This window comes from Podarcis bocagei (genome assembly GCF_964188305.1).
Source record: "Podarcis bocagei genome assembly, chromosome: 1".
Taxonomy (NCBI): domain Eukaryota; kingdom Metazoa; phylum Chordata; class Lepidosauria; order Squamata; family Lacertidae; genus Podarcis; species Podarcis bocagei.
In genome coordinates this window covers 82,358,071-82,381,249 of record NC_138125.1, presented here as the reverse complement: position 1 = coordinate 82,381,249, position 23,179 = coordinate 82,358,071, and the positions used below count along the sequence as shown (strand labels likewise).

The 23,179-nt window shown below is 43.3% G+C and overlaps 1 protein-coding gene across 1 annotated transcript; it reads left to right on the top strand.

Moving 5' to 3' along the window:
- The first annotated feature begins 1,712 nt into the window (after nt 1–1,712).
- Nucleotides 1,713–22,723, top strand: INCENP (inner centromere protein). Its single transcript, XM_081212191.1, has 17 exons — nt 1,713–1,857; nt 4,223–4,330; nt 4,968–5,686; nt 6,840–6,876; nt 9,078–9,105; nt 9,658–9,748; nt 15,555–15,606; nt 16,079–16,190; nt 16,274–16,411; nt 18,305–18,414; nt 18,501–18,621; nt 18,957–19,079; nt 19,758–19,930; nt 20,417–20,531; nt 20,739–20,837; nt 21,807–21,957; nt 22,411–22,723. Exons 1-17 carry the CDS (start codon nt 1,721–1,723, stop codon nt 22,611–22,613), a joined length of 2,517 nt encoding a protein of 838 aa, XP_081068317.1. The 5' UTR covers nt 1,713–1,720; the 3' UTR covers nt 22,614–22,723.
- Nucleotides 22,724–23,179: the final 456 nt, after the last annotated feature.

The window sequence follows — 23,179 nt, the reverse complement described above, 5'->3', positions numbered from 1 at the left end:
TGTAAGCAGACACAAGTTCAGGGGTATTTACTCTCCATCAGCTCGTTCTCAGTAACAAGAGTGTCTCTTAGTTTCCGTATTCGGCTGCCAGGTTTGAATTTAGCAGGGCAAGCCCGAACAGGAGGAATGGGAGGAGAAAAATGGAGATATCAAAAAGGCAGAGTGAATTTGAAGTTAGAAAAAGTCACTTCAGTATAAACCATTATTAAGTCTCCCTTTCCTGGGGAAATTGGAATCATCCAAAGAAATAGAGAAAGCTAAGATTTTAAGTTGTGTGCTCCAAGCAAAAGGTAGCAGCAAAGACAGGTGTCAATGCTGCTTGTTACTTTGCTGTGAAATGTGAAATAGCTTGTTTTTGCATTTTAAAAAAACCTATTAAGTTTGTCAGTGCAAATTCAAGGTGAAGTAGTTTGTCATCCCATATTGCAGTTTGGAAGAGTTTGTGACTGCTGCTGAGAGAGAGGGAATTGAATTTTAAAAGCCCTGTAGTATACTTCATTCTGAATACTCAGTTGGTTGCCAGGCTGAGGTAAGGTAGTTTTGCAACAATTCTGTAGCATTTTCCTATGGCTTGGTGAAGATTAACATACTTTCTGTTAAGAAAACGTCTCTCAAGTCATTTCTAGCACTCAGCTTCATGCCAAGGCTTGCATTCCTTTGATTTGCATACAGAGTGATTGTGCTTTTCAAAAACTGTTCTTTAAAAAAGTTTGCATACTAAATAAGATTCAGACTAGGAAGAATGGGGACTCCTGTCTTTTCTGACTGACTCCTTTTTTATTGGGAGGTACCTGTTCCCCAGTTCAATATGGTAGCACCCGAATTTCTCCTTTGATTACTATTAACTGCTCCCATTTCAACTGTGGAATAGATTTTATCTATTTAAAATATAAATTTGTGGGTATGTGTGGGATTTTTTGAATCTTTGGGAAAGCGGAAATGGTAGGAAGGAGGTGGGTGGAGGTGAAGCATGCAAAATGGCCATAGGGAGGGGAGGAAAAGCTAGCGTTGAAGGGGGTGTAAAAGTGTAGTGCAAAAAATAGGTTGAGTGCTTGCTTAATATCCACTGGATATTAACATCAAGAGGAGCATTATTTATGAAAAAGACATTTGCACAAACCAATGCTAGGCAAAAACTGAGATTGTTACTGCATGTATCTTGTATGTAAGTTTACAACTTTGCACTACAATTGTGTGTGTCCTTATGCGGAAGTAGTTCTATGTTCAGTGAGGGCCTTAATACTCAAGCAAGTGGATTTAGACAGTGTTAGAAACTCAAAAATATATACTAGGCACCAAATGGTTCTTTAAACCAAAGTTACAGGCACCAAAATGGAATGTCCAACTACTATTTTGGGTAAGACAGCTCTAAAGTCTTTCAAAGGATTGGCTGGCTGTGATTATCAGTGAAACATCTGGCTAGTTCAGATGACAAACTTGAGCTAGGTTCAGAACTTTGAGAACTTAAAGAAGTTTTTGCAAGAGATGTGTAGTGAAAGCCACAGACCCTGCTGCCTTTTGCTCACTTCTGTTTTTAAGATGTAGAGTGGCCTTGAGGTACAGGAGGCAGGCAGAAGGTTGAGAAAACCATTTGAGTTTTGCAACATGATGCTGTTTTACATTGTTGCAATATACTTCCTACCATTTGTGGGGAGATCAATGGATTTTTGTTTTTTTGTGCCTTGAGCAAGAAGTCTCTTTCATTTTTGCAGGCCAAGCCATGTGGAAGATGGGGAACCCAGTGATGCCGGAAGAACGTGCAAGGAAGAAACTTGCTGAATTTCTACAAAATATTGACAACAATGACTGTGTGTGGATGGATGAGATTATTGAAGAGGCTAAAAAGATGTTTACGAGGTATGAGCAAGAGATCTAGAAATGGTGCCCCAAAGCATGAGTTTTTTGTTCTATGAATCCATTGAAATCACAACAGCCCATAAGCTGTGTATATACCATAGGTTAAGACTAGGTTTGTCACCCATGCTAGATTAATTTTAAATCAAGGCAACGGTAAATATGCAAGGAAAAGATATTTACTTTATTTATTTATTTATTTTACAGCCCACCCATCTGGGTGTCTTACAGTATATCTAAAAACATAAAAAAACATAACATATTAAAAACTTCCCAATACAGTGCTGCCTTCAGATGTCTTCTAAAAGTTGTGTAGTTTTTTATCTTTACATCTGAAGGGAGGGCATTTCACAGGGACGGTGCCACTACCAAGCAGGCCCTCTGCCTGTTTCCCTGTACAGTGGTGCCCCGCAAGACGAACACCTCGCAAAACGAAAAACTCGCAAGACGAAAGAGTTTTCCGTTTTTGAGTCGTTCCGCAAGACGAATTTCCCTATGGGCTTGCTTCGCAAGAAGAAAGCCCATAGGGAAATCTCCGGGGACCTCTTTTAAAATGCTGGCAGTCGGGAGCAAAGACTTTTGCCCACCGCCGGCCTTCAGAAGAGGTCCTGGACCTCTTCTGAAGGCCGGCGGGGGGCAAAAGTCTTTGCTCCCCCCGCCTGCCTTCCCGGGACAGCGGAGACTTCTCCACTGTCCCGGGCGATCTTAAAATGCTGGCGGGCGGGGACCTCCCGCCCCACCTCTTGCGGGCGGGGACCTCCCGCCCCGCAAGCTCCGGGAACAGGAGGGCTTCGCTGCCGCCCGCCAGCATTTTAAAATCCCCCCGGGACAGCGGAGGCTTCGCTGCCGCCCGCCAGCATTTTAAAATCGCCCTGGGACAGCAGGGGCTTTTAAAATGCTGGCGGTCGGCAGCAAAGCCCTCCTGTCCCCGGAGCTTGCGGGGTGGGAGGTGGGGAGAAGGGCTTTTCTTCCCACCGCCAGCCTTCAGAACAGCCTTCTGAAGGCTGGCGGTGGGAAGAAAAGCCCTTGTCCCCCCCCCCCCCAGCCTTCAGAAGAGGTCGGGGGACAGACTGTCCCCGGACCTGGTCTGAAGGCGGTTTCCATAGGAACACATTGATTGATTTTCAATGCATTCCTATGGGAAACCGTGCTTCGCAAGACGAAAAACTCGCAAGAAGAAAAAACTTGCGGAACGAATTAATTTCGTCTTGCGAGGCACCACTGTAACTTCGCTTCTCGCAGTGAAGGAACCAGCAGCAGACCCTCGGAGGAGGACTTTGGTGTCTGGGCTGAGCAATGGGGGTAGAAATGTTTCAGGTATACTGAACCACCCTGAGACTCTTGGGTATAGGGCGGTATATATATATTCATATTATTATTATTATTATTAATACTGGGACAAGGCCATTTAGGGCTTTAAAGGTCAGCACCAACACTTTGAATTGTGCTTGGAAACATACTGGGAACCAGTGAAGATCCTTTAGGACCAGTGTTATATGGTCCCGGCAGCAACTCCCAGTCACCATTCTAGCTGCCGCATTCTGGATTGGTTGTAGTTTCCAAGTCACCTTCAAAGGTAGCCCCATGTAGAGCACATTGCAGTAGTCCAAGCGGGAGATAACCAGAGCCTACGCTACTCTGGCAAGACAGTCTCTAGAGAATGCTTCTGGTTGGATGTTACAAACTTTTTTCAAAAAGATTTGATGAAGTGAAGCACCGTGAGGGCTGAGCAAAGTTGTTGACCTTTTTTAGGATTGAAGTTGTTGAGCTTTTTGGGGGATTTTACCCCAAAGCGAGATTACATGCTTGGAAGCTAAAGCTACAATTGTAGGGCATATAATTCTCATATGCTATATTATTAGAGAATATGTTACAGTATTAATGTGTTTTCTCATGTGGGAGTATACAACAAAGTGATTACTCCATCAGATGTAGTACAGTACAGAATTTTATTGTCTCAGGCTACCATCTTATTCAGTGTCATTAGTCTCTGGGTTTCAGGAAGTTTGATGCTGTGCCAGGGTCAGAAACCAGACTGGCTTTGGTAAAAGAATCCCAAGCTGCAAACAATATCCTGAACTTCAATGTTTTTTCCTAGTCTTTAACAAAATGAGAACTTGAAAGATGAACTTTGAATGAAAGTGGGATATCTGCAATTTTAACCTGTCATCAAGCCATTGCTTCTGAGGGAAATGTTGACATTCTCGGTCTCCAATAGCTTGACCTCTGTACGAATCGATACCTTGATTGTTCCAATCCTACAGCATGAATTGTGTGAATTGGTCTGAAATAAGAAATTGCCATTCAGTGAGTAGTTGGCAATATTCCTAGGTAAAGAATTTAAACTGCTGCTCTTATCTCAAAATAGTGGCTCCAGTGATGAACCTGAGCTGATGCCAAAAACACCATCACAGAAGAGTCATAGGAAAAAGAAGCGTTTTTCTTCTGTTAAGAATGATCACTTTGCTACAAAGAGGTAGGGAATGTATTTGTGGGCTAAGTAGCAGGGAATAATCTGGAAGATAATGTTTAAAATTCCTAGTTCTTACTTCAGGAAAATGTCTAGATTGGGTTGCAATGTTGACGGTATTTGATTAGCTAAATATGTTTTGAAGATTTTAAAATGTGTCCTTTTGTGCTTTTGTAATGAGGGATGGATTGTAAATGTTTTTTAAAATTAAAAATAATTACCGCCAGGAGATCTCCACACACTACCTCACAAAGCACATCACAACAAGGATAGGACTTTCCTAATTCCATCTACCAGGTGTCCCAGGACTGCAAATCTGAAAGGAATCCCTCTCTCTGTCCCTGTCCATCAGCCAGTCTCTTAGTCTGTTGTCTGTTGTAAGCAACATAGTTACCCTGAATCAAAATACAAGGTATAAATCTTTAAAATAAATATTGATTTCATCAGCCCAAGGTTTGAATGATATATAAGTGGTAAATTGTTGATGTAACATTTCTCCCTCAGTTTGTCTAGGATTTTTCAGTTCAGCTACGCTATTGTCCCTTGCAACACCAAATTGGTTTTATAACTCCATTTCTGCCAGCTTTGGCACACAGTCAGCTTAGTCCCCATTGCTTTCCTTACAATGTGTTTCTTTTATCAGGTTGTCAAGAAGAGAGAGTACTCGGTTATTTTCCAAACGGATTACCCGAAGTCGGAAAAACTTGGAAATTAATGTAGAGAATGCCTCCCCTTGTCATCGTGTTACTAGATCTCGGGCTGCCTCATCTGCCAGAGTCTCAGATGCTTCTCTTAAGAAACTATCTTTCAATTTAGGCAAAGATCGGTTACCACTAGTAGTAATCAGTGCTAATGAGAGGCGTAGTGCAGAACTGCAGGCAAAAAAAGTGCTACCGCAGACAGATACAGCTGATTTGACTCTTAAATTATCTGAGGAGGGGTCTCCTATAAAGAGATCACCTTTGACCAAAACTTGCCTTGTGGCGAAAGAAACTCCTGAAGCTGAAATAAAAGAGGGACGGGGAATATGCAAGATGAAAATAGCAGAAGTACCCGGTGCCGCTGAAAACAAAGAATCCAGCACTCAGAACCAAGAACCAAGTGCCCAGAACCAAGAGGACAGCTGGGCTTCTGAATCAGAGGCTGCTCAGAAGTTAAACCAGAGCTCACAAGCACCCACTACTTCAAAAGCAAACCATCACTCAGTCCGCCTAAGCAGGACCTCCAAGTCCTCCAGAGCCTCTATGGCTGAGAGATACTCACTCAGTACTAAAAGGGAAAGAATGATCCGGAGATCTAGTCGGAAGTCTTTGTCAAAGCGGAAAACATCCCAGCGGTCATTATCTGCTAGGCATGAAAGTTGTAAGTTTCAGTAATGTGAGATAAGAGTACAAAAAAAAGTGTTGCTGTTTTTACCTTGTAGCAGGCTAGCTTGATATGAACTGCAAAATGCTTCCAATATTTAAGATTTATTTATTTATTATTTTGGTTAGGCTTCTTTCCACCCTCTTGATAACTTCCTTTGTAGTTTCCAATAACTCAAGGCAAAAGTAAGGTTTAAAATTAAAGGTGATGTATTGGAATAATTTTACTCTATACTCAGTGAGACTTTGTCTTGAAACACCTGCTTCCTATTTTTTAAATCTATCCTAAGTCATGTGGTGCAGGCCTTAAGTACATCTAGGGGAAACCTACTGCTATCATTTAAGTTTGGGGGCACTTAGCAATAGTTGGTTCTGGGGATAGGTGGATGCTGCCAAAATGTCCCATACTTGCTGCCCATCAGTTGCCAGCTGAGAAGGTAGATCTTCTGCCAGTTTTGAGCGATGCATCAACTTTGTATCTCAGAGGAAAGTGATCCAGAGACATGAAGCTGCTGTGGAACAGTCACTGTCAGGTGCTTACATAAATGTGTTCATAGCCAGAGGCTCCAATGAGAAGAGGCATGGTCATAAAATGTTTGGGATGCCTGCCAGTGATGTGTGTAGATTTGTGTTCATTTGTAACCTGCTTTCGAATTGGCATGTGCAGTGAATAATGGGCAGTAAACATTTTAAATAAAAGAAAAACAGTGGCCACCAGGAGATCTGTATACACTGCCTCACAAAGCACATCACAACATCCTACTCTCATCCTCCAGCTACAAAAGGAGCAGCTGCATCCAGCTTATTGCTTGCCGACAATTTTGTGATGTAGGGAAGCTAATGCATTCTGTATATGCTACAGAAAGTAGTCCTAGAGTATAAATTAACCATTGTTAGGTGTCTGTCTTAGAATGTGTTTCAGACTCCTTACCAGGCGGAATTAGCAAAAACTTTTCCAGTCACAGCAAATTATTTTTCCAGTACTGAAGATTTTAAAATTTGAGCACTTGTCCCTTAGCCCATAGTAGACCCCAGTGGTGCTTGAGGTCCAGGATGATGTTATATATTGTGAGGTGCAGTGTAAGAGCCAGGATGCTTCTGCGGATGTTTGACTTTGTTGGAGATGTAACCTCATGTCTCTTCTCATTCAGGTCATGTTGCTGTGGCTGAAGAAATTACTGAATCTGGGTGAGTTGGAATTAGAATCTTAGATTATTATTTTTTAAAGTGATAATTTAGGAGACGTGGCTAACTGAGGAGCTAAATGGTAGCTTAACTACCACAAGAAGATAAACAGATCAAGTGGGCTTTAAAAAGCGATTTAAAATACAGCAATTTACAGCTCCAATAAGGTAATGCTCCGGGGACTACAAAGTCCAAAAAGCAAAATGCTAAAACTTGATTTAAGGGAGGAAGCATCTGTTCTGAGGACTTGGACAAGGCCTCAGACTCTGAAATGGCACATCAACAAAAAGGCAGGAGCTCAGCTTTCTAAATGTGGGATGATAGAGAGTCATATGCTTACATAACCTAAATCCAGCAAGAGCTAGCTTCAGACTGGGCAACTACTCTAGCCCCTTTTGAAAGATGGTTTGACACACTATCAGGAACAGTAAAGAAATTTCCAAAACAGCTAATGAAGCTGTGAATACAGCCCTTGAAAACCAGTCTGAAATTCAATTGCTCCAAATGACAACTGATTATGCAGCACTTAGGCTAGAAGAATAGGTGGAAAAACCTTAACTTTCATTATTTACCTGAAAAAGAGGGAGGGGGAGGTATGGATGCATTTATAATCAACAGGACCATGAATCTCACTGTCTCCAGTGGATTTAGAGTGGGCTCATAGACTCCTGAGCAGTTGAAACTCCAAGAGACAGTTTGAGCGCTACAGGCTCAAGGATAGTCTTCAAAGTCATTGGGAATATCTGGAATATAAAATATAATGATTCCACGAATAAAATCTGATTAGCTCTGCCATGCTCAGAAGAGTCTTTCATGTACAGTATATGTAACTGCTCTGAAAGCAGCAGGCATATCATAAGCTTATTGTTCCTCACAAAGGAAGAGCGTGGATTGTAAGCACATACAGCAGGTTGATAATATGCTTAAAATGCTTCAGCTCCAACTTCCAGAAAACACTAAACACTGCCCAAATGAGAATGAAACATACCCTGGTTCACTAAAGGGGGAAGAACAAACAATACATTGCATGCACTATAGTTTTCAATGGCCACTCAAGTCTTTTTGCTACAGCCATGATTCTGACAGTCCTGTGGCAGGAAGGGAGGACTTGGAGATATTGTAACAGCCTCCTTTTGCTCCCACCTAAGCCCAGATTGCATGGAGCAGCTCTCCACTGCCTCCATGACTACCTGCTGGTTGAAGCCTGTATTCTTGGCAAATTATGTTTACAGAGTTCACTGTTTTATTTATAGATCTGGTCAAAGTCTAGGTACTTATTCTGACAGTACAAGTCTTGCTATTCTCGACCCTATTAATAGCCCCTCATGGTAGTTCTGTCTTTTCCTTTCTTTTCTCCCCCCCCCCCCCCTACTATATGCTGAACTTCCCTCCACATTATGGTAGAAACTTATAGATTGGTGAAAGCGCGATCGCTTAATGTAAAGGGTTCAGGTGCTGCTGTTAAAAGAGCAGAGGTAGACTCTATCTTGCAAAAGGAAGGAATGGACATTATGCTTTAAGAAACTCAGAAGCTGGGTAAAGATTCCACAAAAGTGGACTTGTACAGACCAATAGCACTTATAAATGTGGGTGCTAAGCTTTTCGCTGCCATTATAGTGAAGTACTTGAATGTTTTTATAACCTCCTACATCTCCCCTGACCGGACATGCTTCATGCCATTTTGAAGCATTGCAGGGTCAGTAAGAAGGGTTCTTGATATAATTTATGAATTGCAATCTAAAGAAATGGCAGTATTGTTACTTTCCCTGGATGCCTTTAAGGCCTTCAATAGAACATACCCATCTCTCTTAACTTCCTCATAAGGCTTGGTTTCCAGACCATTTATCATCTTGGCCACTCCTCTGCACAGGTTTCAAGTTGTCAGTGACACCACATACACAATGTATTTTTTGTGGAAATTGTATTAAATAACTAGACTTGTACCCAGACAGAAAAGAAAGGAAATGGTGAATCTATTTTTGAAAGCATGGCAGCAGTGAGGTGTTGTATGGGCTTTCTGTAGTCTAGTATGAGCTGAGGCTAGAGTTCAGCTGATAGGTTGATAACTTCATTTCATTACTTCAATGCATTTAAAGATACAATGAAATGATAAGACCAATTAAAACTCATGCTGCAAGATAGGAGCATGAAAGGAATTTGCAAAGTTTTTACTATTAAAAATATGCATACCTTTTCTCTCTTAGACTGATGATAGAGCCACCATCTCAGAAGGTAAGTTCTAAAGAAGACTAAAAGAAGCTTAAGGCCACAATCCATTTACCCAGCAGTAAGCCCCACTCAACTCTATGTGACTCATTTTTGGGTAGAACTGTGTGATTAGCAACCATCCAGGCTCAAGCAGGGGGGAGTGTAATGTGCATGGAAGAGTTGGATGGCATTCCATGGTGCATCTTCAGGGTACATCTGTCCTGCCTCCAGACCTGCTCAACACTGACATGCTGGATGAGATGTTTTGACAGAAACTGCATGTTCAGAGTTAAACACACACAGACTTAATCTGCAGTCAATCCTTTGAAGTTCATGATTGAATCATTTGAGCCTGTGCATGTTGGATTCCACATTAGTGAACCTGAGTGCTGTCCTAGAATGCCTTCTTTCCTGTGGCTCTCACTGAAGTGCCAACATCATTTTTAGAGATACTCGAAGGGGCTTAGTCTGCCTAACATTATCTGTGCTAAATCGTTAAAGGGCCCACTTAGTTGTCTAGTGATTACACATCTATGGGAGGGGCTTGTACTGAGAAGGAATTTGCCTTTGCTGCAGGTTGATGAGAACCCTCGCATGTCCCTTCGTTCTCACAAGGCCAGTATGCAAGCAGTTATCAAACCTGTGGAACAAGATGGAGATGACAAAGGTCAGTATACTCCTTGGCTAAGTAGCAGTAGAAGGTAAACGGTGAGTTGGATAGAATGTATTTTGAGGAAAGGCAAGTTTACAAGCCTATTATTTGCAAGATGCTCAGTTGCTCAAGCAAAAATAATGACTTGACTGGCCAATGTGGTATAGTAGATGGTGTATTAGTGTTTGACTGAGAAGTCCAGGTTCAAATCCTAGTTTGGCCATGAAGTTAATGAGGTGAGCTTCAGCCAGTTTTCTCTTGAACTAATCTACATTGAAAAATTGTTGTGAGGAAGCACTGTATGCTGCCATGAGGTCTTGGAAAGGAAGGGTCCTATAAAAATTCAAAGCAAATTTGGCCATGTCACATACACAGCCATTCAGCTGGATCTTTCCTCCACTTACGTTTGAGTTGTCCCCCAGCTTGTTTCCTTGCCCTAAGCTCTGGAGTATACTAAGGAGCCAAACGAGCTCCATGAAGTGGCGCTCAGGGGTGATCATGTTAACAGCCTGAGCCATTCAGATTTCCAGAGGTCAGCCAGAGCTTTGACAGGAGCACACATCATATCAGCCAGAAAATCCCTCGGAGCAACCTGGAAACCTACTGGATCCATCAGCTTCCAAGGCCAAACCATCCTCATAAATCTCAACCGGAAGTGATCTGACCATGACAAGGGACTAATGTCAATATGCCCAACTTTCAGATCAACCTCTTCCTGCCCAACTGAAAAAGGGTCTTGCGTATGTTGGAAGATGCCTGCCTGCTAGGCAGGTGCCAGTTCCCAAGAGACTCACAGAATGTATTCCTGCATATTTGCTGAATAAAGATGAAATCTCATCATGTATTGGCAATATGGTTAGTTTAAAGTAGGTAATAATAATAATAATAATAATAATAATAATAATAATAATAATAATAATAATAATAATAATAATTTATTATTTATACCCCGCCCATCTGGCTGGGTGTCCCCAGCCACTCTGGGCGGCTTCCATAAAAACCAAAAATACAGTAAAATATCACACGTTAAAAACTTCCCTGAACAGGGCTGCCTTAAGATGTCTTCTGAATGTCAGGTACTTGTTTATCGTTTTGACATCTGCTGGAAGGGCGTTCCACAGGGCGGGCGCCACTACCGAGAAGGCCCTCTGCCTGGTTCCCTGTAGCTTTGCTTCTCGCAATGAGGGAACCGCCAGAAGGCCCTCGGCGCTGGACCTCAGCGTCCGGGCAGAATGATGGGGGTGGAGACGCTCCTTCAGGTATACTGGACCGAGGCCGTTTAGGGCTTTAAAGGTCAGCACCAACACTTTGAATTGTGCTCGGAAACGTACTGGGAGCCAATGTAGGTCTTTCAAGACCGGTGTTATACGGTCTCGGCGGCCGCCCCCAGTCACCAGTCTAGCTGCCGCATTCTGGATTAGTTGTAGCTTCCGAGTCACCTTCAAAGGTAGCCCCACGTAGAGTGCATTGCAGTAGTCCAAGCGGGAGATAACCAGAGCATGCACCACTCTGGCGAGACAGTCCGCAGGCAGATAGGGTCTAAGCCTACGTACCAGATGGAGCTGGTAAACAGCTGCCCTGGACACAGATTTAACCTGTGCCTCCATGGACAGCTGTGAGTCCAAAATGACTCCCAGGCTGCGCACCTGGTCCTTCAGGGGCACAGTTACCCCATTCAGGACCAGGGTCCACACCTGCCCGCCTCCTGTTCCCCCAAAACAGTACTTCTGTCTTGTCAGAATTCAACCTCAATCTGTTAGCCGCCATCCATCTTCCAACCGCCTCCAGACACTCACGCAGGACCTTCACTGCCTTCACTGGTTCTGATTTAAAAGAGAGGTAGAGCTGGGTATCATCCGCATACTGATGAACACCCAGCCCAAACCTCCTGATGATCTCTCCCAGCGGCTGCATGTAAATGTTGAAAAGCATGGGGGAGAGGACAGAACCCTGAGGCACCCCACAAGTGAGAGCCCAGGGGTCTGAACACTCATCCCCCACCACCACTTTCTGAACACGGCCCAGGAGGAAGGAGCGGAACCACTGTATAACAGTGCCCCCAGCTCCCAGCCCCTCAAGATGGTCCAGAAGGATGCTATGGTCGATGGTATCAAACGCCGCTGAGAGATCCAACAGAATTAGGAAACAGCTCTCACCTTTGTCCCTAGCCCGCCGGAGATCATCAACCAGTGCGACCAAGGCAGTTTCAGTCCCATGATGAGGCCTGAATCCCGACTGGAAGGGATCCAAATGGTCCGCTTCTTCCAGGCGTTCCTGGAGTTGTTCGGCAACCGTTCGCTCAAATCACCTTGCCCAGGAATGGAAGATTTGAGACTGGGCGATAGTTGGCCATCGTGGCCGCATCTAAAGATGGTTTTTTAAGAAGCGGTTTAATAACCGCCTCTTTCAGCGGGTCTGGGAAGGCTCCCTCATGGAGGGAAGCATTCACCACCCCACGAAGCCCATCGCCCAGTCTTTCCCGGCTAGCTTTTATAAGCCAGGATGGGCAAGGATCCAGGAGACACGTGGTTGGTTTCACTCGTCCAAGAGGTTTCACCTCTTGTTCAGTATAAACTTGGAAAGCACTGGCTAGTCCTATTGTGTTGTATGAGTTTCAGTTGGTAAAGCTTGAGGATGTGGACAAGGTGCTTGGATTGGTTAGGGTGACCATTAGGGCTCTCACTCTTGCCCCTCTTGGCTGGTTAAAAACTAGTAGGGAGGGGAAAGCTGGCTGGGCCAGGGAGGTGATTAATGCCCCCTTGCGAGAGGGGGCTAGTCCCTGCCTACTTGAAGGAGGCAGTGATGAAACCACTCCTTAACAAATCCTCCCTGGATTTGGAAAATCTAAGTAACTACCAACCAGTTGTTTGTGTCTCTTTCCTGGATCAGATCCAGGTGCTTATGCAGGAAACTTTTTTTCTATATCTATATCTATTGGGAGTTTAGGCCCAATTTTGGCACAGAAACTGCTTTTTTTTTAAAGAATATTTATTGCAATTTTAAACAACAAAAATAACATCAAACATATAGAAAAACAGAAAAGTTCAAAGTAAAGTTATAAGAAAAAAGTAAGAATGAAGAGAATAAGAATAAAAGATAAGAAAAAAGATTACAAATGTTCATAAATCATACTTTCGTAATCTTTGGACTTCCTCGCATCGCCCTCCCCTGCTGTCAGGGGTTCAGGAGCAGAGGCACAGGAGAGGGAGGAAACAGAGCGAGGGGGAGGAATCCGAAGAAAATATGAGTGATGACAGCGGCCCGAGATCTCTGAGTCTTTCCAGTGAATCGGAAGATTCACAGAAAGGGGCGCCAGTGGTCAGAGCAAGGGGGGCGCCTAGGGGGACACCCCAGGAAGAAGAGACCAGAGGGGACTCAGAGAGCAGCAGTTGGAAATCGGGACCAGCTTCCCCACCAGAGCGCAGTAGGGGGGAGGGGTCCCAGGTATTGGAATCTGGCGGCTCGCCGCAAGCGGGAGGGCAGGAGTTAGGATTGGCCACACCTCCATCGGGGAGCGAGAAAACGGTCAAGAGGAAGGTTGAAGGCTACGCGCGCGCGCGAAGTTCAAATGCACAGGAAGGCGGCACAGTAAGCAGCCCGGATAGGGAGCCAGGTCCTAAAGCCCGCCGCAAAGAGGGAGAAGAGTCTGGGGGGTCAGCGTCAGAAGAGTCCAGGAAGGAAGAGACCACGGGGGGTAGAGGGACCCAGAGGAGGAAGGAAAGACGGAAGAGGTGGAGCAAGGCTAGAGTATTAAGTTGGTGTACAGGAGGCGGAGACTCAGACGGAGCTTCGCCGGTCTAGCTTCTAAGACGTAGAGCTGCGCGCTTGCGGCTTGAAAATGGAAACTGTAACTCAATAAAGAAGTTGGTACAATACTGCCGGCTAGCGTGGTCCTCTGTGAGCTGGGACCTGGAAGCAGCTCTGACACCTGCGTTCTCCATCATATAGTTAAATGCAGCAATTTGTTACCTTACTTCCATTCTTATATTATAATTCTCAGGTATTCAATTCCAAATTTTAAATATTTTGTTCATAAATTAACCTGCTGAGTTTGAACATGGTGTTTCTTCAGATTTCGCAATTTCTCTAAACATTACCTATTCTCATATGTCTTACATTAGGTTTACTTCTGCCATGTTGCTCTCATTTGTGCATACTCCTAACATTCATACAATTTATAACGTTTCTGTAAATAGTCTTTAAATTTTTTCCAGTCCTCTTCCACCATCTCTTCTCCCAGGTCTCGGATTCTGCCAGTCATTTCAGCCAGTTCCATGTAGTCTATCAGTTGCGTCTGCCATTCTTCCAGAGTGGGCAAATCTTGTGTCTTCCAGTGCTTTGCAATAAGTATTCTTGCTGCCGTTGTTGCGTACATAAAGAAAGTTCTATCCTTCTTTGACACCCCTTGGCCGACAATGCCCAGGAGAAAGGCCTCTGGTTTCTTAAGGAAGGTATACTTAAATACCTTTTTTAATTCATTATAAATCATTTCCCAGAAAGTCTTAATCCTTGGGCACGTCCACCAGAGGTGAAAAAGTGTTCCTTCAGCTTCCTTAAATTTCCAGTATTTATTATCGGGCAAGTGGTATATTTTTGCCAGCCTGACTGGGGTCATGTACCACCTGTATATCATTTTCATAATATTTTCTTTCAGGGCATTACATGCCGTAAATCTCACTCCAGTGGTCCATAACTTTTCCCAGTCAGCAAACATAATATTATGCCCAATGTCCTGTGCCCATTTTATCATAGCTGATTTGACAGTTTCATCCTGCGTATTCCATTTCAACAGCAAGTTATACATTTTTGATAGTACCTTAGTCTTAGGTTCTAGCAGTTCTGTTTCTAATTTTGATTTTTCCACCTGGAAGCCTGTTTTTTTAGGCACAGAAACTGCTTTGGTTGCCCTGTGTGAGGATGACTAGATGACTAGAAAGTTGCCTGCTCTTGATGGGGTTACACTTCCTTTGAAGGAGTGGGTATGGCTCTTGAGGGTGCTTCTGGATCCATTGCTATCTCTTGAGACTCAGTTGGCCTTAGTGATGCGGAGTGCCTTCCATAAGCTTCTGCTGGTGGCCCAGCTGTGCCCCTATCTGGACAGGGACAGCCTAACTACTGTTGTCTATGCCCTGGTAAACCTCTAGATTAGATTATTGCAATGCTGGACTGCCTCTGAAGATGGTTCGGAAACTTCAGCTAATGCAGAATTCAGCGGCATTGGCTGCCATTTAGTTTCTGGGCCCCATTCAAAGTGCTGGTTTTGACCTATAAAGCCTTCAGCAGCTCAGAACAGCAATACCTCAAGGACCGCCTGTCTCCATATGAACCTACCTAGACCCTCATCCTCTGAGGCCCTTCTTTGTGTGCCTCCACAAGAGGTCCAGAAGGTTACAACATGAGAATGGTCCTTTTCTACAGAACTGTACTCCCCATTTGTGAAATGTTCTCCCCGAGGAGGTACAGCTGGCACCTTCATTATACACCTTTAGGTGCCAGGCGAAAAATGTTTCTCCTTAACCTGGCCTTTGGCTGACTACCACCCAATTCCCTTTTAAATGTTTTGTGGGGGGGGGGGGGGGTATTGGCTTGTTTCTGTTCTTATTTTTATTATGTATTTTGCCTTTTTTATATTGTAACTTTATGGTGTGAACTGCCCTGAGATCTATGGTATAGGTCTAATGATCATAATAATAATTAATAATAACTCTGCCCTGACAACTATAAGTATTCATCCCTTTGTTGACTAAACAACTTTGGCTTCAGGCCTTTGCTACATGAAACACTTCCACCATCACTAATTGCTCTCTTTCTCTGTATGTAGGGGGAAGTTCTGAAAAGACTGATGAGGTGCAAAAGCAGCCCCAGAGTGCTAGGTATGTTTTCTTCGGACAAAACCTCCATGGAGCAAAACAAGATGATGATATCTGAGGATTAAGTGCTTAATTGTTCTGTTTGGTTGACACCTGTATGCAGGTTGAAGGTGCTAGGATCTAAACAGTGGAAGAATGGAAGGAGAGGAAGTGAAGGGAAAATACAAGATGGGTATTCTTACAGTTTTTTTCTCCTGTGCGGAGAGAGAGGATTTTCAGAGAAGACTGCAAGCATCATGAGAATAGGAGAGCAGGTCCATTGGCTGGTTGATGGGTAGCTCCTATGTGAGAGGATAGTTAATTAAAATACTTAACTGAGCAGCTATATTTCTTCTGGCCTCAAAGGATCCTAAGCAACAGAGAATGGAGCCAGAGTCCTGTACTTCCCCTGGTGATTCTGAGACAAGGAGGTGGTTGACTTCTCTGCTGGTGCATCCTATGAAATGAGCCCTGTATTAATACTTAATATTTACAGGAGGAAGCCAAGCTATAAAAGAGCAGTTTATGAGGAAGATGGACAGCACTCAGAGGAGGACTTCTCCCCTGCAAGGAAAAGGGCTGTATCTCCGCAGTGCCCTGCCAGCAAAGTAAGTCGAGAATTCCATCTTTGGGAGCGAACCAGGTCCCATCATTTGCCTTCCAAGGCCTGATCACTTCCTGTATTTTTCAGGTTGTCCGTCCTTTCAAGACATTCTTGCATACAGTGCATAAGAACCGAGTGCTCATGATGACCCCTGGCTCTTTGAGTCGAAGTGCAACCATGAAATCATTCATCAAACAAAACACTCCTATCCAAGCCACTCCCCAGGTAGAGTGAAGTCCTGTTTTGTTTTGTTTTTGTTTTTAAATCCATGTATACCACCTTGAGTTCCTAGGATGAAAGGATGTATGTAAATGTAAGAAATAAATTGGACAAAAACTTAACATGGGCTTAAGGAAAGGAGGAGCTGTAAGAGTAAGAGGGCTTAAGAGACTGAAAGGACTGACATTGGATTGGATGAGAGCAACATTTCTCCTTTGCGTTGAGCTAACCAGCTTATGTCTTTGACCTCAGGTTGTGAATTACTCCATCCCCACCCCATAGCTTAGCTTTTCAGTGATCTTTTAGCATAAGTTTATTGCATGCCATTTGGTTAAATCCATTACTTCTTCTTGGGTTAAACAGGGCTTGACTGGTGAAGCATGGCAGATTGCTGTCATTTGGTGAAGAGAGTGGAATAGGGCAAATCCTATATCAACTAGTGGTCTAGTTCTTTTGTATTGTTGGCAATGAAATACTGATAATTTGGGTGCTAACTTCCAAAGGCATTAATTATGTCTCAATCTTCTCTTCGTACAGCGGGGGTTTGTTGTAAGTAACAACATTTGGTCTCACAGTAGCTGTATTTGTATATCATTAACATGGTGTGTTATCTAATGGCATTCTTAACCTGCATAGTGACTTAACATTGCTTCCTCTTTTTAAGGTGGAATTCTAGCATTTTATTTAGTGCTTATTAGGGTAATCTTACTAAAAAGTAGATAATGGGTAAGCATTGTGCTATTTTGTTCCCTATAGTAAGAAAGCCACAACCATTTCAAAACACAATAATCAATAACTGCCATTTCTTCTCTTGAATGTCTTAACATTTTTTCTGTTTAATTATTTTAAGTTTAGAATAAAGTGCAAAAAAGAAACTAGATGCATTCTTAAGGTCTTGGTTCAGTTTGCATTGGTGGATTTGGCCTTGGCTCTGGTGGTCCAGAGCTTTTTCACTTCCATTATGCACACTTACATGGTATGATCATTGAATTCAGGAAGACTTCCTTCTAAACAGGGATGCCTATTTTCCTCCTTCCTTACGTTTGTTAGAAAGTAACTACATAGCTTAATTTGGGCAGATTAAAAGGCTAAGGTTATCTATCAGCTTCGTTTTTTCATCTAAGGCAGTAGATAAAACTTTTTTTTTTTTTTACCATGAGCTAGCCCATATTGGCTGCTGCATTTTTATACTCCTTACAAGTTCTTTTCATGCATGGATATTGACAGAAGTACCCAAAATGAAAGATTGTTTGCAGGTGTGTTGCTTCTGTCAATATTGTGTGATGGTGATAGTGGAAATAGCATCTGCTTCTATGTAACTGAAGGCAAAGGAGCCCTGTCTTGTGCTGGATCTACCTGTCAAATCACTTGATGGCTTGTCTGAGGTCTGGGCATTTCTAGACTGCATGTGTATCAGGTGCAATACTTCAAGAAGGTAGACAGAAATTACCAGCGTGTTGTTGCTATGTGATTCTTCCTACCCAATCCACCATAAGGTGCATCAAAGCCTTTCTGAAATAAGTAAAAGATGCATGCTCTAGGTTTAACAATGCATTCAAGTACTATAGAGAGTGTTGTCTAATCACTAACTGTTTGCTGTGATTTAGCTGGGGGGGGAGGGAAGGAGTGTAGAACAGGCATTGTGAGGGATTGAGCAGTTCTTGCCTATCTTGCTCTTGGGGAAAATTGGTGGCTAAATTTGTGCTCTCTTTTTGTAGCTACTACACTTTCACTACAAAGGATGTTTTCACTGTTAGGAACATTTGCCACAGTGGAGAGAATAGTTCCTTCCAGTTCTGTTGCCTGTCTTCTACCGGGGGTGGGTTTCCATATTACAGTAACTGTTAACAGACACATCATTCTGTTCATGTGTGCTAATGAACTTCCTTCCCTACCTAGCAAAAGGAAAGAGAACGGTTAGAGTCCCAAAGAAAGAGGGAGGAAGCAGAACGACTAAGGAGGCAGAAACTGGAGGAGGGGAAAAAGCAGCGGCTGGAAGAGATAAAGCGGTATGCATACATAGACATCCTTCCAGTTACTCCTTTCCTAGTTTTGCCTTGGAGCTTTTTCTAACTGAACTCCTGTGTGCCATCAGGAAGCGCGAAGATCGCCTTCGCAAGGTGTTGCAGGCTCGGGAACGGGTAGAGCAGATGGAAGAAGAGAAGAGAAGGCGGCTTGAGCAAAAGCTTGCTCAGCATGAGGAGAAAAATGAGAAGGTGAACATGAATATGGCCAGAGAGCATTTTGGAAACATGTGTTCTTCAGAGTTTAATTATCTATTTGGAAATCCTAACCACTCTCATCAGGGGAATATGCCCCATTGTATTCAGTAGGACTTAGTTTCTGAGTAGACCTGGTTAGGATTGTGCTGATAGTCTTATCAACCCAACAAGTCCCTCCCTCCGTGTGTTTGTCTTGTTAAAACAGTGAAGGGTTTAGAGTGTTTGGTACGTTATAAAGGACATATCTCTTACATTACTGTGTTAGGCTTATCTTGTTTTTAAAAGAAACATGACCCGTATAATGGCAAGATATACACAACCTATTGTAGGTGCGTGAGGAAAAACTGGCAGAGGACAAAGTTAAGAAGAAGGTAGCTGCCAAGAAGTTGGAAGAACTTGAAGCCCGGCGGAAACAAGAAGAAGATGCCCGTAAAAGAAGAGCTCTGCAGCTGGTAAGGGCAGGGGTGTGGGGGTGGCTGGCCATGTAGGACAGTAGGCACACCCCTGTTAAGGCTAAATTCAAAGCCATGTAGCTGCAGGACTTGAAGAGGCTATGCTTTCAAGTATTTCTATGTCTTTCATGGTCACCGAATCTGTAGTGATTTTTAAGGTAATTGCTACTTTAGCATAGTATATAGCTCCAGTTAAGAATCTTTTAAAAAAATAATAATGTCTGCCTCTTCATCAAGCTTCAGAGGTCGACAACTTGAAGGGGAAACTTTACTAGAAATCTAAGTCTAATTTATAAGTTTGTCTTGCCTGAAGTATTCACTGTTGCTATTCACCTATGAAACATAGGTGAATAGCAACTGAATACTTCAGGGTAGTTGTCCCAGGTGGAGTTGAGGATTTGATTCATGCCATGCAGATGTTTATGCATAATCTATATGACTTCATTACAGCTCTTTAGGTCATTATACTAAGATGAGTTGGCAAAAGTTTTTTGTTTTATAAGGAGGGCTCTGCTGGGTCAGATCAAAGGCCTGTCTAATCCAGTATCCTTTCGTCCCAGTGGCCAGCCAGATGGGCGGGGTATAAATAATAAATTTATTTTTTAAAAAAATATTATTATTAGTCCCAAAGCAGGGCATGAGTGCAATAGCACTAGCCTGTTGCGTTTATCTTTTCAGGAGGAAGAGCGAAGGCACAAGGAGCAAATGCAGAAAAAAAAGGAAGAAGAGGAACAAGAAAAGGCTAGAAAGATTGCAGAGCAGCATCAGTTGGAACTAGAAAGGGAGAAAAAGCTGTGTGCTGAGAGAGAACTAGAGAAGAGGCGAGAACAGGAGAGGCTCCAAGCACAGCGGTAAGAACAGAATGACTGAGCAACCCACTTGAGAAGGCTTCCAGTCACTCAGCACAGCCAGTCCATATAGGGCAGAGGGAAGACTTGCTCCTCCTGGTCTGCCGCTGATGCCCTGCCCCCTTCAAAGGCTAATACTGGCCAGTTTAAATTTTAAAAAATGGAAGACGATCCCATCATCCCCCGCGGCCAGTCATAGCTGAAGCCAGCAGCTAGCACCAAAGGGAGGATGGGGCTGCTCTCCCACCCCCAGGGAGCTGGGCCAGGCTGCAACAGTTGCCCACCCCAGGAAAGGGTAGGTGTTCTTTTCACCAATCTAAAAAATATGGCTGTGGATGAAGCTGTGAGGGGGGAATGATGTGAGCCCCAAGGTGTATGCCACAGGCTGTTGGGAGTGCTGCTCAAGCTAATGCTGGGTGTACAGGTCATGCTTAAGGTCATGATCCCCTTCTTTCTTTGGATGGTAATGAAGTGTCTTTTGTCTGCAAGGGAGCATGAACAGAAAGAGAAGGAGAAGGCTGCTCGGCTGCATAAAGAGGTTTTAGCAGCAGCCAAAGAGAAGGAGCGACTCAGAAAAGAGTTAGAGGAAAAGGAGAGGAAATTGGTAAGTGACTCTCATGTTTCTATCACATGAATATATTCCTTATACTAAAAGGTATGTTTTCAGCTCCCCAAATCTGGGTCCGGTTGCTTTAGGGGAAATTTAAATTGGCAGACCCTGTATGCTTCTTCCTGGAGTGCACTGTGTCATCAAGTGTAGGGTGGGAGCAGTGACCTATCAACAGCACTATGTGGCCTTTTTGTGTTTTAGCAGGAACAGCGGCAACAAGAAGAGAAGCGAGAGAAAGCTGCTTCTGAAGCTGAGGCCAAGGCTTCCAGCAAACAACTGAATACAACAGTGGTTATCGAGGTGAGCTACAAACCACAGATCAGGCGTTGAAAGGAGTAATGATGGCCCTATTGACTTTCTCTATGAGAGAGCATGTACTGCAATGCACAGGCTTGCCCACAGAAGCACATTACCTTCAGTGTGCCTTGAGGCCACTTAATAAAGGCTTTGAACATAAAGTCCCACACATGTTGTTCTGACCCAGTTATTTCCAAGTCTGCCTTCTGCAACCTGGAGCACTAGATTGACTGCAGCTCCCATGGTAGGAGTTGTAGTCCAAACACCTGGAGGGCACAGATTGGGGAAGGCTGCTCTTAAGTGAACAGCTACATTAAATGGAGCAATATATCTTAAACCCTGAAAAGGGCAGCATGCCAAAATCATATACTTTTAAATAAACTGTTAACGCTAACTGGAATTTGAAATTTTTGCTTTGGACCGTCAGCTTCTTGCTGGTTGACAGCTGGTTATCTCAACGGAGAAAGCTGTACTGTATAAAAGAAGGGGCCTTTAAAAAATAATGATGTGGCCATTGTCAGAAAAGTTGTGCTTTTTTAACTTGAAAAGAGATTTGTTGCTGGTCAAGAGAGAGAGATCAGAGGGCCTAGGGCATGATTGGTTGCAGTTGATTGGTTGCAGTGTGTTTTGATTGAGGGGGGCATGCTGCTGGGTGAAGTTAGCCATATTAACTCGTAGTTTGTCAGGTGGTGGTGATTCATCATGCTCTTTTGATAGAATAAGTTCTTTCCTAAAAGGCTGTATTGAGATTCTAGAGCAGAACAACAACACTAAGTTGGTAAAGCATGAGACTCTTAATCTCAAGGTTGTGGGTTCAAGCTCCATGTTGGGCAAAAGATTCCTGCATTGCAGAGGTTTGGACCAGATGACCCTTGTGGGTCCTTCCAACTCTACAATTCCGTGATTGTAACTTTGCCAGCAAAATCTCGTTCTATACCCAGTGACTTAGCTCTCCCCTCATCTTCTTTCCAGAACTCTACTAGCTGTAATTCCTACCCGATGACACCACAAGGCCCTAAACAGCCCAAGATTGATGTGAATAATTATGGAATGGATTTGAACAGTGATGATTCAACAGATGATGAGAGTCAACCCCGCAAGCCCATACCTGCTTGGGCTACTGGTTTGTTTGAATCCTTTATAGTTGATCTTTCCTTATATTGCTGTATGGAATGGGCTGCTTCAAGGTGTGATGGTGAAGGTGCGAAGACCACTAGCTTTTCCTCCATGAATTTGTCTATCTGCTGCTATTAGTCATGATAGCTGAATGGAACTTGTGTGTTCAGAAGCAGCATGCCCCTGAATACTAGGTTTAAAGGAGGAAGAGGCATTTACCTGGCCACTGGATGCTGGGATAGACGAACCTTTAGTCTGACCAAGCTTGCAATGCTGTCTACTTAATGTTTATGCTCAAGTACTTGAGTGTTTATTAACATTAGCCTGATCCAGCGGGCTCTTAGGTTCATTGGATGCAACCTACTATCTTTGAGTTGAGTTCTTCATGAGCATTATTAATGACACATAAAACTTGGTTAATTGGCTTCAACTGACTGTACGCTGTTCTTCTTTCCCTTAGGAAATCTACTAAGCCAGGCAATCATACATCAGTATTACAAACCAGTTGACACCACTGCCCTCTTTGGAGTTGTGAAGAGCCCTAAACTAGAAGAAATATTCAAGAAGAGCAAGCCGCGTTACTTCAAACGCACCAGTTCTGCAGTGTGGAACTCTCCACCATTCCCAGGTGGCAGAAATGTACCATATGCTTTAAAGATATGATGTTTTCTAGATCTCATGGGTGTGTGGTGTTTTTGTTCAAGAAGTGTATTTCTGTTTTAAATGTTGAGTCCCTTTTTTCTTGTTTATATTAATAAATGTTGCACTTCCAAGGCAGTTTTTGTCTCTGTGATGGGAAGAAGAGAGTACAGATTGCCAGCTGAAATTGGCAAGGATGAGTGAAAATCATTTGGCCTATATTTAACTTACTGAACTGCTAAGAAGAGTCTACGTGGTATAGTAGTTAATATGTCAGTGAGGAATTACAGGTTCAGATCTCTGAATGCCAGTTTATAATTTAAAGGAAACTCCTAAGTCTAATGGCCCAAGCTAGATAGAATCAAGCTGCTGATACCATGATAGATGAGGCTCTGAGGCATTTCCCAAAGGAGATTATTATCTACATAAGTTCCACTTGACAAATTTTGACAGTCATTATTGCATTCTGTGCAAGGCCTTGTTACTATTTTTAAAGAACCTGAAAAAGTAAAAAATTGAAAAGGTGGAATGAAGAACAGGTTATCTTATCAGAAGAAACTGATGTGGAATTGACATGCATTCTAGACGCA